Below are 15,717 nucleotides of genomic sequence, written 5' to 3'. Positions count from 1 at the left end.
TATATATATATATATATTAAAAGGCAAAAGTTATTGTGAAATGGATTGTTTGGAATAATAAATTTGTGAATGGATTTATGGATGAAAACCACAGAAAATGTGCATGAAACAGCTCAAAGAAATGCAACCAAGCAGTTGTTGCAGCGACTGCATGCTTTGTGCAAGAAACATGGAATATTCGGGAGAAATGCTGTCCAGTGTTCACCATAAAGACAGAAAAACACCATTAGTGAATTGTTTGGTGCAATTCCGTCATGCCACGCCTCAGTAAAAATTACAGCTGGCGAGTCATAGGGATGCTTGAATCTGGGATCTCGCAGCGTGAATTCGCCGGTCAATTCAACGTCCACAGAAACATATGACACTTATGGCAACGATATCAACAAAACAACCAGGTCAGGGACCGTCCCCGTAGCGGCAGCCCACCCGTAACAACCCCTCGCCAAGATACATGGATCTGAACCACGCATCTACGAAACAGATCTGGAATGGCATTCCCAGGAACTTTCTCTAGCGTTTAGTGGCCTCAATGAGACAACGGTGCCAGGCATGTATCAGTGCTCAAGGTGGACACACTCGCCACTGACTGTGTGAACTTCGCTCTGGACCCCCTCTAGTGATGTGGCTCTTTTGCATGTGGCAGATGCGCCCTTTTCATGGACTATTGCTCGTTTCCATACCTTCGGACATTTCTCTTTCCATGTTATGATGTTTCATACACGGCAGTAAAATTTGATCATCAATTATCCCAGTCTGGAGCTCCACGCGGTAAGACGTGTTTGTTTCGCGTGTGCACACTGCACGTGCTTTCGTGTGCTCGACTTGGGGGTCCTTCATTTCGTTGTTTTTGTCAGCGAAATGAAGTTTTGTACTGGGATGTATGCGGTCATTGGAACTGATTGAACGCTGGAAGGCTTCTCGTTTCGACAGCCTGCACCACCAGGTTGGATTCTTTTTTAGCGAGATTCCTTGCCTCCACGTCATTTCTCCGTCTGACTGTCGACTTGGTTTTTTTCGTGACTCGTATGACGGCCATTCTGCAGAATGCCACGGTTGTTCGCGTTTAGTCTCTACATGTTCGAGCCTGTCCTAGCAGCACTGGAAGACTGACCGCCCCACTCTAAGAAGAAATAGAAAGCGGGGTTGGCCCCTACTACTCTTTTTCTAGACTTTACCTTGCTTTATAGTGATACCATCTCGTATCCTCCGGAGTCGGGCCCGTCCGCACCACTATACCAAACCATGACGACTGGACTATACCCTAGTCTGATACTCTCTCTCGTTCAGACGTATCCGGCTTCTCAAGATCTGTATTTCAGCACAGCACTACACCTTCAACATCTATCGACTGTCAATCTAGGGGTTTTCTTGACGGGATGCAACCCATCTCGTCCCTATAAGCTGTGCACCCAAACGGCCTTAACGAGGCCACTCGCGTGGACATATCGATCGGACTTTAAACTTTTAGATCTGCGTTCAAAATTTTATGTCGAAATTACTTTCTTTTTTTTTAAATATTATTAAATAGTCCGATCCTCTCTTCTTTCTCTTATTTAATTTTGGACTGTCCTTCTAGAATGCTGCAAATTATATAAATATTTGGCCGAGCAGTCAATTCTTTTTATTTTTGGCTTGTAACCTTTTTATTTTTTTTATTTATTCTATTAACTTTTTTTACTAATTGCTATTTTCAAAATTCTGCCCATTTTCACCCCCCCCCCCCCCCCCCCAAATATCTTTGACGTAGATTGTTTGGGGCCTTGTCTCATTATAGTGGAGTGACTTAGGCAAATGATCGGAACAATGCCATGCTGGCCCAAATATTCACATTTGGCACAGTTGTACACATTTGTTTAGAAGGGGCTACCCGATTTTAAATGGCGGCGTCTAGTTTAGGTAAGGGTCAAAGGCCAAATTTATGCAGTATCCAGAAAAGCTATTTTAAAGCACTACAATGGGCACGTACGCCTATTTATCCTAAGTAAGAGCAAAACTTTTAAGAGGGGACGGCCCCAATTTCGACATCAAGGTCCGGTCTAGATCAAAGGTCAAACTGAAATGGTATTCACGAAATGCAGAAAAAACACCAAATTTCGCACAATTAAACTAGTGATCTGTTTGCCTCAATTGATTTTTATGGATGTATGTGTATGTGTTTGTTTGTTGTTTGGTTTTTGTTTGGGGTTTTAGTGGTTTTTTGTGCATTTTTGGAAGGTGCTAATCGAGCATCTGAGAAGTCCACCTAACACCCGTAAGCATTTTAAAATAATATGCAACATGGCGTCCACGATGCCTGTCAAAACATAAAACTGACAATATCTTTTGATGTGACAAAACTATTGATGTCTATGATTGGGTTTCAGGCATCAAGGAATTCATTTTAAATCATCTAAGAACTAGGGCACGGTTTGATGTCAGTCGATACGCTATATGGGTAAAGAAATTAACACAACCGTTTTGTAACAAAGATATTTCGCATCATCATTTCAATCCAAGATGGCCACGAAAATGGCCACCAAGAGAACGATTTGGCAAAATCTTACGTTATGTTATACCGGTATCTCAAACAATACCTTTTACTTCAAATACATGGTTTAGGGTGCAAGGAATTCAGTTCTCGCATTCACTTTCTAATTGATAACAGAAATGACCTCGGAGTGTGTGTGTGTGTGTGTGTGTGTGTGTGTGTGTGTGTGTGTGTGTGTGTGTGTGTGTGTGTGTGTGTGTGTGTGTGTGTGTGTGTGTGTGTGTGTGTGTGTGTGTGTGTGATATATACTCTGTCAAAAAAGAAACGCATAGGCGAAATATTCATGAAGTTATCTCTTTAATACAGTGGCATAATTTCTTTATTTATGATCGTATCACAGTCAAATTTGACATGAGTATGTGACAATGTCCTTTCTATGGACTGACGGCAGTGGAGGCGTTTTCGTTACCAAACAGCGTCGCGTGAGGACGCTGAAATCAATACCTTGTGTGGCCACCAGCAGCAGCAATCACTGCGCGACATCTCCTTGGCATAGACTGAATGAGTCTCTGAATCCGGACACGTGGAATCCTAGCCCATTCTTCCTGTGCACAGTGTATGTGACATTTGCGGAAGCGTCTGAGGCTCCGGGTCACGCTGGCGTACACGTTTGTCCAGTTCGTCTCATAGATGTTCAATGGGGTTGAGATCTGGCGATCTTGATGGCCATGGCAGCACATTAATGTTCTCATTCTGTAGGAAATCCATTGTTACACGTGCCGTATGCGGACTGGCATTGTCCTGCTGAAAGAGTTCTCTCTGTCGATCCAAAATGGGAAGCATGTGACAGCTGTTAGGTTGCCTAGTACGAACACAAGTTCACTTCTGTCGGTGTATGAGATGGTTCCCCACATCATGACACTCCCTCCACCGAATCTATCAACTTGGGCGACGCAGTTGTTGGCAAAACGTTCATTCCGGCGTCTGTAAACTCCTAGCCCGTAAACCAGTTTCTCGAAGTCGGTTCCGAATGGTTTGTGCAGACATCCTTCTCAAACCAGGTATGCGTCCAGCAGTGTTCGTTGCTGGGGCAGTTCGGAGTACAGAACTCGGAAGTAGCGATCTTGTACTGCAGTTGTTATGCGAGGTCTTCCACTTCTGGGCCGGTCTTCAGCTGACTGAAACTACTGGTACCTGTCCCAGAGACGTGAAATGGTGCTCTGATGGACGTTCATGTGGCGTGCGACTGCTGACTGCGTTTCACCTAACTGGAGGCGGCCTATTGCAATGTTTCGATTCGGCAGGCTTAGTCTTGGCATCTTGTAACTCGTCGTCTACGTCGAAATGGAAATGAGGCATCATTGCGAGCATTGCAGCTTTAAATACCCATCACTACCCCAATCTTTCCCCCGAGTTTCACGTGCATTCGCCAAAATCTGACCATTTCACGTCGATTTCCTGCAATTGCGTTAAATTTGTTTTAGGGTGCATTTGGGCATGCTGTCTCATTCCAGGAACATTAACGAACATGGTCATTCAGCAACATTGTACAAAAAACCCAGATATTTGGTAAAATCAAACACTTTTCTTCTTTCCCTATCACATATGCGTATCTTTTTTGACAGAGTATATATTATCGTCTCGCATTCGTTGTGAAACCAATTCCTAAGTTTTAAAGGCATATTGTCACAGACCACTGACTTATTTAATGGTCTAACAAAGTATTACCTGAACAAAAATAATTCGATTTGTCCCTAAATGTACTTTATCCAACCATCTTCATAACCACCATACTCCGTTTATTAATGCTATTTTGTAAAAATAATTGAATTATGGCAATGATCCATAATTCAAAAACTAAAATTGCCGAGAGGGTTGACATGGATTTCATTCCATCATGGTTCAGTTAAGGTGATGCAATAGCTAGATTTGGTTTCCAACAATTAATGTAATTTTTAGCTATTATCCATTTTTAGAGAAATAAGGTTCTTAAATCCGTGACAGTATGGTGTACCAATCCATTTTTGAAATATCTACAGGTAAAGCTGCATGCCAAGAAGTTTAAAATGCCAACCTAGCTGTGATAAATGGGCATGCTAATCATAAGTGTCTGATATAACTCTTGATTCCTTTTATCGTGAGAGAGTTATTGGGCAAGAACTGCAATGGATCATGGGGAAACATCGAAGAAAATGAAAACGATGCATCGCATTTTCTAGTATGTGCTCTTTCAGGCTGTGACGTTGTTGTTATGATATAAAGGGTTGCAAAACAAATATTGACTTCAGACTTCTGTCTCAAGAATTTAAACTTATTTTGCTGGTATGAAAAAGTCACCAGAGAAGCAACAGAATTATTTGTCGCATGCAGATAATATATAATGATCCGAGGCATTGACATCACTTCCACAAATTATAATGCAACAGACTGAAATCAAAATTTGCTGATTGCGTATTGTAAGTGTCCATATGAAATAGTTTAGTTTGGGGTTTTTTTAAAGAAAAATAAGTTTTGCATTTATAAGTGTCAAAAATTTCATTTCTGCACAATTAGTTTTCACTTTTTAGGAGGTTGCCTCTTCAACCATAATAAAACCACAACCAATAAATAATAACTAAATGGCAACCTTTTTAATTTCAATGTCTATTTTTTGTTGCAACAGAAAATTAGAATGAACAGTTTTATTTATTTATTTTACTTTTTATTTCAGAATAATAGCTTCAATATCATACAAATACGTCTAATAATTTAGCTCTCTATGAAGAATATACGAAATGCGAAAATAAAATGTCTTTTTATAGCGTGTAACTCCAAAATAATTGGCATAGGATTTAAGAAAGTGTATGCATGTATATTTTAGACACAGTCTAATTTAGAAATTATATTATAAATAATTCCCAAAGGGTCAATACTACATCACGAATTAATTGGCGGAGAACCTGAGCGTACTCTTTACTTGGGGAACTCGTTACAGGAAAACCTCATACAGAGGGAGGAATTTACACAAAAAGAAAACAGTATGGCTGCACTTGGAGCTCATTTGAGTTCGGGTAAAATAAATTTGGGTTTGCTAAGAGACTGCTATAGAAGAGAATTTCTAGAATGTCTCGATAAATGCCTTGGTACAAAGGTGAATTATATTTATTGTTATTGTTTAACTGTTTATCTAATAATATGTTATATCTGCATACACTGTATGTGTTTAACCCCGGAAGTGTTTGAAGAAAAATCGTCTGCTCTTAATATTTACTGAGTTTAGCAGTTAAACATATTCGTTAACTTAGCACCCGGCAAGTCGGTTCACCATTTCATAATAGTTAGTTCATGTATTGTAATATAGTCCTAACTGAACGTAGATCTGATGGTGTGTGATTATGGTCTTAATATGTACGTTGCGCTAGCGAGGGTGGGCAGACCTACTGTCCGAACCAAAATGTTAACCAACTACGAAAAATTCCTCTCCTACCTTTATTTTTCGTTAAGTTTTACTCACATTTTGTTCAGTTTCCACATACTAGATGATAACCATGTCACCAGTATCGACTTCGCTGAGATCACATAGTCATAGGGCATTATGATTGGGCAAAAAGCATGTAATTTTGTGCCGGCTGCCATTTTGACTTTTTATGGAATATTCTCCAAGAGGGGTCAAAAAAAAGAGAAGAAAAAACAAATGTTTGGTAGGATGATGAGACAGACTATAGATGGACATTTGGATAGTTATCAATGCTCTCTAACTGTCAAGAGTCCAATCTATATAAATTTTGCGCAATTGCTGTCTACCAAACGGTAGTTAAAGATTTCCACTCTAATACCACAACAATCCTATGTTTGATGTTAAATACCTTTATATCGATAATTTTGAGCTCCCTGATAACAAATTTTTCACATATACACACTACAGAAAGATACCCGACAGCACCCCCTTTCAGTAATGTTTCGGTAAAATACATAGTTGCTGACATGTTTCTTCCTTTAGGGGACTAATTGTCAGAGCAGTGCTCCACACTTGCTTTCAGCTGAGCTATCTCTGTAACACTTAAGCCCAGGGTACACGGAACCTACAGTGTATATGCTGGGTAATCATCTCCCATATTGGGTCAGGGAACATTTTTCTTTCAAAATCTTGATTAGCGATATTTCTAGTCACATAAAAATTTATTAATTAATTAGCAATTACTATTTAATGTTTTAAAATTGTGTAGGGATCACTAAAACTGGCGTATCGAATCACAAATGTTCCCTGAGGGGTCATACACTCAGGAGATACACCCATAATCACACCCATGATTTTCAAAATCTTCATGCCAGTTTCCCATTGGTTTATCAAGAACAGTGTTGTATTAAGCTACTTGCTTGAATCTTCCACCTTGTTTTGCAGGCATTGGTCTGGGATGATGCTTTAACTGGGCCATTTGGTTTGATTGCTGAGTACTCTCTTTTAAAGGTAAGCTTTTTTAATTAACATACATGTGCTAAAATATAGCTAAAGATGAGTTTGCACTTTTGGGATTGGGTAGGCACTTAATTCTGACTATTCTCTGGTCTTTGTAAATAGGCATAATTTTTTTCTCCCTCTCAGCAAAGATCATCTGCCAGGTTTGTAATTAATTTAAATGCAGGCCACTACATTGCAACCGATTTGGTCACATATGCATCCTTTTTTTTTCGTTTGGCGACTAAAACATTTTATACGATGGAGGCGACCAAAACAAAGTTGATATAAACAGGTCAGCAAAAGTAACACTGGGGGACAATTTTGGTGAAATAGTCGCTGTACTCCACTAAAATTTGCCTTGTTAAGTGCCTTCGATTTAGCGGAGATAAAAATCATTACATCATCAATAATATAATCACCACGAAAATAGACCACAACAATATTTTCGCCAAACGATCAATAAAAAGTTTGTTTTGTTTAACAACACCACTAGAGCACATTGATTTATTAAGGGATCTTTACCATACCACAGACAGGATAGCACATATCACGACCTTTGATATACCAGTTTTGGTGCACTGGCTGGAACGAGAAATATTTGGGCAATATCCCAGTTGGATACTAACATTTCAAAATCTGGTATCCCACCTGAGAATTTAGTATCCCACTTAAATGAAATTCATAAATAACAGAGTAACAAACTTGGATGACTATGTTACTTAACTTCACCAGTAAATGACGACTTTCATTGTTTCAGCAAAAAATAAAAATGCAGGATTAAAAAAAAAAAAAAAACATTATATGGTATCCTGGTGGGATACTGGGTTATTGAAGTTTGGTACCCAAAATTAAATTCTGGGATATCGGGATACCGTTAATCTCGAACACTGCTTTACCACTGGGTTATGTCCCCCCCCCCCACCCCCAAACGATCGAAAGAAAGAAAGAAATGTTTTATTTAACGACACACTCAACACATTTTATCTACGGTTATATGGCGTCAGACATATGGTTAAGGACCACACAGATTTTGAGACTGGGATCCGAACCCAAACGATCTAAGTCAAATTTTAACTTGTATATTACATGTATATTATCAGAGTAAATAGTTATTAAATCTTTCTTAGTACACGTTATGAAACACTATTTAAAAGGATAGTAAAAGTATGTAACAAAACATTACAATCATATTAACAACTTAAAAAAAGAAAAGAAAAGGAAATATCTGTCATGTGATATACTGGGATAGACTTGGATCTCTTTCAACCTTTTTTATGCAGCATGCAAACACATTGTCAGTATAAAGTAGAAAACCAGTTAACTATTGACAAATCCCGAATATATGCAAAGATTCCTGAATGTATTGCAATGTAACGACTATGAGGCACTTGTTCCCCCTTTCCCATGCAAAATGGCCAGGGTTGAATGGTGATACGTGTACTATTTTTTTAATTCATTTATTTGTTTTACAGGAACATGAAGTTGAGAAAATGTTTCCACTGCGGTCAGCAGGTCTGCCACAGAGTAATGTCCAGAACATTGTGTTCATCACAAGACCAAAACTAGATCTTATGGAGATCATTGCTCAGAATATTCTACAGTTAGTATACATTTTTACAGTGTCGTAAATCAGAACATTAATGTGATCAAGCAGGTGAACATGATGTGACTGATATATAACTTTTTACTGTAGATGAGTCAAAAGAAAAAAGAAAGGCAAAAGAAACTTTGTTCAAATCAGCCTTGAATGGTGGGGAAGTGGTTAAGCCATTGGCTGATAGGTACTGGGTTTGCATCTCTCTGCACTCTCTAAGGGGCAGGACGTAGTCCACTAGTAAAGTGATCGCTTGGTGTGTGGTCGGTTTTGGATCAATCCAACATTGAGCTATTTTTCGTTCCTGCCAGTGCACCACGACTGGTATATCAAAGACCATGGTACATGTATGTGTGATCCTGTCTGGAATGGTGCATATAAAAGATCCCATGCTACTAATGGAAAAATGTAGCAGGTTTCCTCTCTAAGACTATATGCAGTGATAGAATTTTTTTTTTTCACTTGTCCACTTGCAGAAGGAAAAATTAAAGCCCTAAAAGCTTTTCATTCTAAACCAATTCGCTTATTACTCTTAACTTCAAATTGCATTTTATTTCGTGACATAAGTGTCTACAACAAATTGTAGAAATATTTAGTCAAGATAGTTTCAGCATGAAACAAAAAGTCATAAAATTTTTAGTGTTTTTGTTTAGGATTCAATGAAAGCCAGTTAAATTGTTCTCGAGAACAATTCCCTTGAGAACACATCACTGGTTTTCAGCTTTCACTTGCAGCTGAAGGCCTGGGAATAACTGTTTGGCAGTGCTTGTCGAAATCACCTGTTATAAATGAAAATATGCCTGTCACCAAATTTTAAAATAATGTTACTGTTGTCCTTTATTAATCATGTACTGTTACATATACAAGTTTACATGATGCAGAGAATCTTCTCTAAGCAGTAGCCTAAACCCATGGGCTAAATTGGGCCCAAGTACGGTAAGTTTTATGGGAACCCAGGTTAAAGGGGTTTGGATTGAGGTAAAAGTCTTTGTTGTATTTTGTTCACTATTAAATATGGAAAAAGTAATAAACTGTCAAATAACAACTACAATAAAATGTGGATAAAATGATTCAATTTAGAAACATTTGGCTTGGGAGGTCAGGGTGTGTTTTATCATCAAACAAGTTGACGTTTTGTCAGACTTTTGACATGTTGCAATTTAATTTGAAAATGAAATACAGTGGACATGTTTCCACGAATCCAAGCCGAAGAATTTATTTTGTTAAATGCACATTAAAAATTAACAACTAAAAAATAAAATTCATGATTGTCCGATCACTGCGGAAAGGCCTATGAGATGTAAACGAATTCCAGTCACGTTTGCAACTCAAATAACATTATAATAACAAAGCTAGTGATAAAGATGATGAATAAGGTGTACTTTACTTACTTCAAAATAAAAGTTTTCATTTAACTTTGGTTGCTTAATTGACATTTGTCAAAATGCAGCACAAGCTGAAGTGAAAGTACAGTAGTAACAACTAACCCGGAGCCTTGTCCAAGGTAATATTCTGTCACAAATGATGACTGCTACCTGCGAGACCATGCGCTTTCAGGTCTATTAAGGGACATTCCTGAGTTTGCTGCAATTTTTAAGATGTTAGTGACTAACAGAGACATTTTAACGATTGTAATTACATATCAGATATATTTTTCTGCATAAAATATTAGTGGCTGTATACTAAACGTGTTTCTGATCGTTCTAATATGTGTACTAGGTTAAATTTCACTTTATTTCCTAAAATATGTTTGTTTTTTGTTTTTTGTACGTACGAAATTATTTGAAGACAAAATCCAGTTTAGCTTCTTACAAATATTAAGACGACCAGAAACGCATTGAATATACAGACACTGATATTCTAAACAAGAAAATTATTTAACATGTAAGTTTAATCGTAGAAATATTTTATTAGTCGGAAACATCTTACAATGCAGCAAACTCAGGAATGTCCCTTTAACAGGCACGGGAAATCTTTTCCCCGGAAAATGCGAAGGCGTTATAGTAACAGTTCAAGTATAAACACATGCATGATATGGTAAAAACAGTTTTTAAAAAACCCTTTAAATATGCACTGCTTCAACACAGAAATATTTACTCTTAATATTAATTAAGTTTGTGATTACCAAAGCCTGGCAAATGACGCATTAAAAAAAATTTGTACCGGGCTGTCCATGACAAGACGCTTATTTAGGCCCGTAGGAACGATATCTGGAGTGGGGGATGGAAATCTCTATGGTGTGGAGACCAGCCATATTTTTACTTTTATTGTTTATTGAACGGGGGCCTGTTATTTTCAGACTCCTGATAACAAATCAACAAGAAACCATGTGATCGGGCTTATCACATCTTTTCACGGGTTTGTTGATCAATCGTATTTTGTTTTGTCATACAAAATTATTTTTAAGTAACTTATTTCATAAAATTCACTGTGGAGATATATTGTAAATATAACTTACACCTAAATAATAAAATAATAAATGTTAATTAATATGTTTTTAATCTTGGATTAACCCGTCTAACAGGTTTTCGTTTTATCACATTACCGATAATGTAATCAGTAATTCACAAAAATCAAAGGAAAACTGACTTTCACATTTATGGTAAACAGGCAACTACTTCGTTTTAAACTTAAACAACAAAACAATAAACTTGTTTTTCTCATTTTATAATAAGAATGGTATCGAATATAATTTGTTGATCAAATAAATTATTCATGTCAGCCGAGACGTTCCGAGTAAGGAATTCGGAACTCAGTCGCAACTCCAAGGTATTCCGAATATTCACGAGCTAAGACCATTATGTTATAAAGACCATGTTTATTCAACTCAAACCACAATATTTGTATAACAGTGTTATTAACAGTTTGTGATGAGACATCGCTGATTTGTTTGTTTGGGGTTTTTTTTGGTGTGTGTGGGGGGGGGGGGGGGGGGGGGGGGGGGGTTGGAAGTACAACAATTGCTAAAAATTGTGATACTTATTTGTGAAAAAAACATTTTACTTGTCCACCGGATAACCACTACAGCAAATTATGCTTGTCCGAGTAAAGGTTCACTTGTCGGGACAAACAGACAAGTGCTTATTTCGAACGCTGTCATAATATGTTAGAATTATCAAATGTTTGACATACAGTCGCCGATGCTTATTAAATGAATGTGCTCTAGTTTTGTTATTAAACAAAACAAACTTTTAGTTTTTTCATCTCTGGACTCTCTCTTACTAAAATCTGCTAACAAGAACCCACTCTTCTGAACAGGAAGTCCAGATAGCTGAGGTGTATGTCCAGGATAGTGAGCTTGAACCTTAATCGAACTAGAGTTAAAATATACTGATGGAAAGAAATAAGAGAACCCATGACATTTTAGATCAAATTTAATTCATTATTAAAGAATTTCAGGCCCTAATCTAGAATTTTGTTTAAAAAAAATAATTCTAGAATTGAAAAAATAGGAGAAGTGACTTCTCCCTTCCCAGAAGAAAGGGAAGAGGTTTGATAAAAATAGGTGAAACGAACATTTATCAGTAGATTTCATAATGTTCCACGTTCAATTGGAAATATTCCAAATTATACACTATGTTCAATCGTAATATTTTGATATAAAATACTACTTCCGATAATAAAATTTAAACAAAACATTTGTATGTTTAATTAAAAACGTGATTTTATTAAGTAGTTGATAATGTGTCATTATGTTAAAATGAAAGTAAGAATTAGTATTTTCTGGCGTTACTAAAATGAATGTGGCTGAGGATTAACAACTCTTGACTGGTCACAGCAAACAGCGCAACATACGTCGATGTACAGTCTGACGCGTTCCCTTATTTCTTTCCATTAGTATAAATAAATGAATTTGTTAAATCAAGTTACTTTGTAAAGCAAATACCAAAAGTTTCAGAAAATTTGATCAAGCAAATTAATTTCCAGGGTGAACCCTAGTGACATGATGTAAAGTTGATGTTTTAATGTAAATTTATTTAATGTAATGAATGGTTGGTGGTATTAAGGTATTGGTATATACAGAATAAAAACATATTGATACAGGCACTGTTATGTATTTTAATCGTGGGTGGTCTGCAATATTTTTTCCATTATGCATGATATATATGTACATGGTTTAAGTAAAACTATTTTATAGATGGTGCACAAGTATAAAGAAATACCCCCTTATTTTGGCTAGTTGTGTTTGAAAATATATGTAGAAAAGTTTCTTTCAATTAATGTCACAAATTTTCATCTTTTCTTTACAATGGTTAGGTATAGCCTGTGTAACTTCCTATTTGACACTGGAAAGAAAACATCACATATCTTTTGAACGACTGGCTTGTCACTGTGACTGAGTCATCGACCTGAATAATGTAACCCAATCTGTACCCTTTAGTATCCCCATGAGCTAGGGATTATATATAATTTAAGTAGTACATGACAAGTTCCACTTTGTTGCTGAGAAAATATGTACATTGATATTATCTGTGCATTGAATAGTTAATCAAGCAATGAATGTGTCACGAGTGACAGAATATTTAGCATTTCTCTAGATACATGTAATATTAAAATCATGTTGCCTTTACTTTTAGACATCATTCTGTATTTAGTATATGACATGCATGTACATGTATTATGTTTTGAAGCATCAGTCCATCAGACAGTTATATCCATTACATATTGTGCATTGAGGTCACTTACATATTTAGTATATGACATGCATGTACATGTATTGTGTTTTGAAGCATCAGTCCATCAGACAGTTATATCCATTACATATTGTGCATTGAGGTCATTTATATATTTAGTATATGACATGCATGTACATGTATTGTGTTTTGAAGCATCAGTCCATCAGACAGTTATATCCATTACATATTGTGCACTGAGGTCACTTATATATTTAGTATATGACATGCATGTACATGTATTGTGTTTTGAAGCATCAGTCCATCAGACAGTTATATCCATTACATATTGTGCATTGAGGTCACTTATACATTTTCGCACTTCACTGAGCAGAGGGTAGGATGTAGCCCAGTGGTAAAGCGTTCGCTTGATGCATGGTCGGTCTGGGATCGATTCCCGCCGGTGGGCCCATTGGGCTATCTCTCATTCCAGCCAATGCACCAAGACTGGTATATCAAAGGCTGTGGTACGTGCTGTCCTGTCTGTGAGATGGTGCATATAAAAGATCCCTTGCTACTAATGATTTTTTTTTAGCAGGTTTCCTCTCTAAGACTATATGTCAGATTACCAAGTGTTGGACATGCATTAGCCAATGATTAATAAATCAATGTGCTCTAGTGGTGTCATTAAACAAAACAAACTTTATCTACATGTATTAAGATTTGACTTGATATGTCTTTCTTTCCATCCATCCATCCATCCATCCATCAGAATCATCAGACAGTTATATCCATTACATATTGTGCATTGAGGTCACATGTATTTTTCGCACTTCACTGAGCAGGGGGTCGGACATAGCTCAGTGGTACAGTGCTCGTCTGATGCACGATCGATCTAGGATCGATTCTCGTCGGTGAGCACATTGGGCTAATTCTCGTTCCAGCCAGTGCTCCACAACTGATGTAACAAAGGCCGTGGTATGTACTATCCTGTCTGGGATTGTGCATATAAAAGATCCCTTGCTGCTAATCGAAAAGAGTAGGCCATGAAGTGGTGACAGTGGGTTTCCTCTCACAATATCTGTGTGGTCCTTAACCATATGTCCGTCGCCATATAACCGTAAATAAATGTGTTGTGTGCGTTGTTAAATAAAACATTTCATCCCTTTTCCTTCATTCATTGAGCATGTAACAAAGACATTTTTTACTGCTTACCAGAAGTACATCACCATGGCTACATTATACATAAAAGACAAATCTTGTCCAGCAGATCTGATCTTTCATATGCGTCATCTATTTTTCATTTTCAACAAGCTGTTTACTATTGCCGACTAAAACAATTAGTCTGGGACCCAAGGCCCAATTTTTGGGTTTTGGCATGACTGGCCTGCTATAGTTTTGTTTGCTCTTGGATCATCTAAAGTAGGGTCTGGGTCATTGGAAAAGTGATGTTGCACCTCTGGAACTCATTGCTCAACTTTTCTATGGTAACCCCCTAAAAATATAGAAATTTCATTGTAATCATAAATGTGTAATAGCTTTCTTAATCTTTAAGATGGAGAAACCATTTTGGTATTGAAATGATTGTCAATCTGAAACATCAAATGTGTTAATTAGATAATTTGCATATTCATAAATGGTGTTTTTACATTACAAAATAACCATATCAACTTGCAACTTTCAATCCAGAGAGATATAAATTAATGAAATACTCCAAATATTGTAATTTATGAAAGATATAGATGTATTTTATTAAAAGATAAGATGTTTTGAAAAAATAGATAAAAATAATCTATCATTTAGGCGTTGTTCCCATGGTAATGAATAAAAGTAAATATTACTTGTAAATGTAATCATAGTTCAGTTAGGTTCTACTGGTTTTGAATTATATCATACCAGTATGTGAGTGAATTCAATTTATCTTAACAGAATATGCTAATTAGGTCATTTGCATATATTAATTAATTACCGTAAATGGCAAACACAGCTTGGAACTTTGAATCTAGAAAGATATACATTAATGAAATAAGTCAAATATTGTATTGTTTGAAAGTTATTGATATATTTTATTAAAGTATTAGCTAATTTGGTAAAATTAAATAAAATAATGATTTAATATTTTTTTACATAATAATGAAAACAATTTGATATTACAAAAAAAATAATCATATTTCCTTTAAATTTCAAAGTTAATCTATACTACAGGTATACACATGTCATGTGTGGGCAGAGTAACATTATCATAATAGAATACCCGGCATATGATAATACACTAATTTGCATATTCACACATTACCATAAATGATATAAAAAATTAGGTTGAGAACATTAATAAAAACTTTAATTACAGGTTTATTCATCAATATATCATCATCATCACATGAATTTTCTATACGACCACATTTTTCAGAGTCACCATTACACGCCCGAGCACATGGGCACTTTACTTCACACCTTGATGAATGTTTGTATTTGCAAAACAACAACTTTATGGAATCGGGTTGTGGTGACTTGTTCATCATAACTGGGATCAATGTTCCATTGACAAGGACACGGCCAAATTGAGTTGGAGGTGGAAGGTCTAGTTGGCTTGCTTGAAGCAAAC

General features: G+C 36.6%; 1 protein-coding gene across 1 annotated transcript in view; it reads left to right on the top strand.

The window, feature by feature from the left end:
- The first annotated feature begins 4,977 nt into the window (after positions 1 to 4,977).
- The window catches only part of LOC121367656 (vacuolar protein sorting-associated protein 33A-like), a 36,386-nt gene continuing 25,646 nt past the window's right edge, over positions 4,978 to 15,717 (top strand). The window contains exons 1-3 of the mRNA XM_041491954.1: positions 4,978 to 5,597; positions 6,849 to 6,914; positions 8,378 to 8,505. Coding sequence (XP_041347888.1) covers positions 5,487 to 5,597; positions 6,849 to 6,914; positions 8,378 to 8,505 — 305 coding nt within the window. The 5' untranslated portion in view covers positions 4,978 to 5,486. The remainder of the gene's footprint in view (positions 5,598 to 6,848; positions 6,915 to 8,377; positions 8,506 to 15,717) is intronic.

Source organism: Gigantopelta aegis, chromosome 3 (assembly GCF_016097555.1).
Source record: "Gigantopelta aegis isolate Gae_Host chromosome 3, Gae_host_genome, whole genome shotgun sequence".
In the NCBI taxonomy this organism is placed as follows: Eukaryota; Metazoa; Mollusca; class Gastropoda; order Neomphalida; family Peltospiridae; genus Gigantopelta; species Gigantopelta aegis.
The sequence above is the reverse complement of the archived record's forward strand: the minus strand, read 5'-3'. Positions and strand labels throughout refer to the sequence as shown.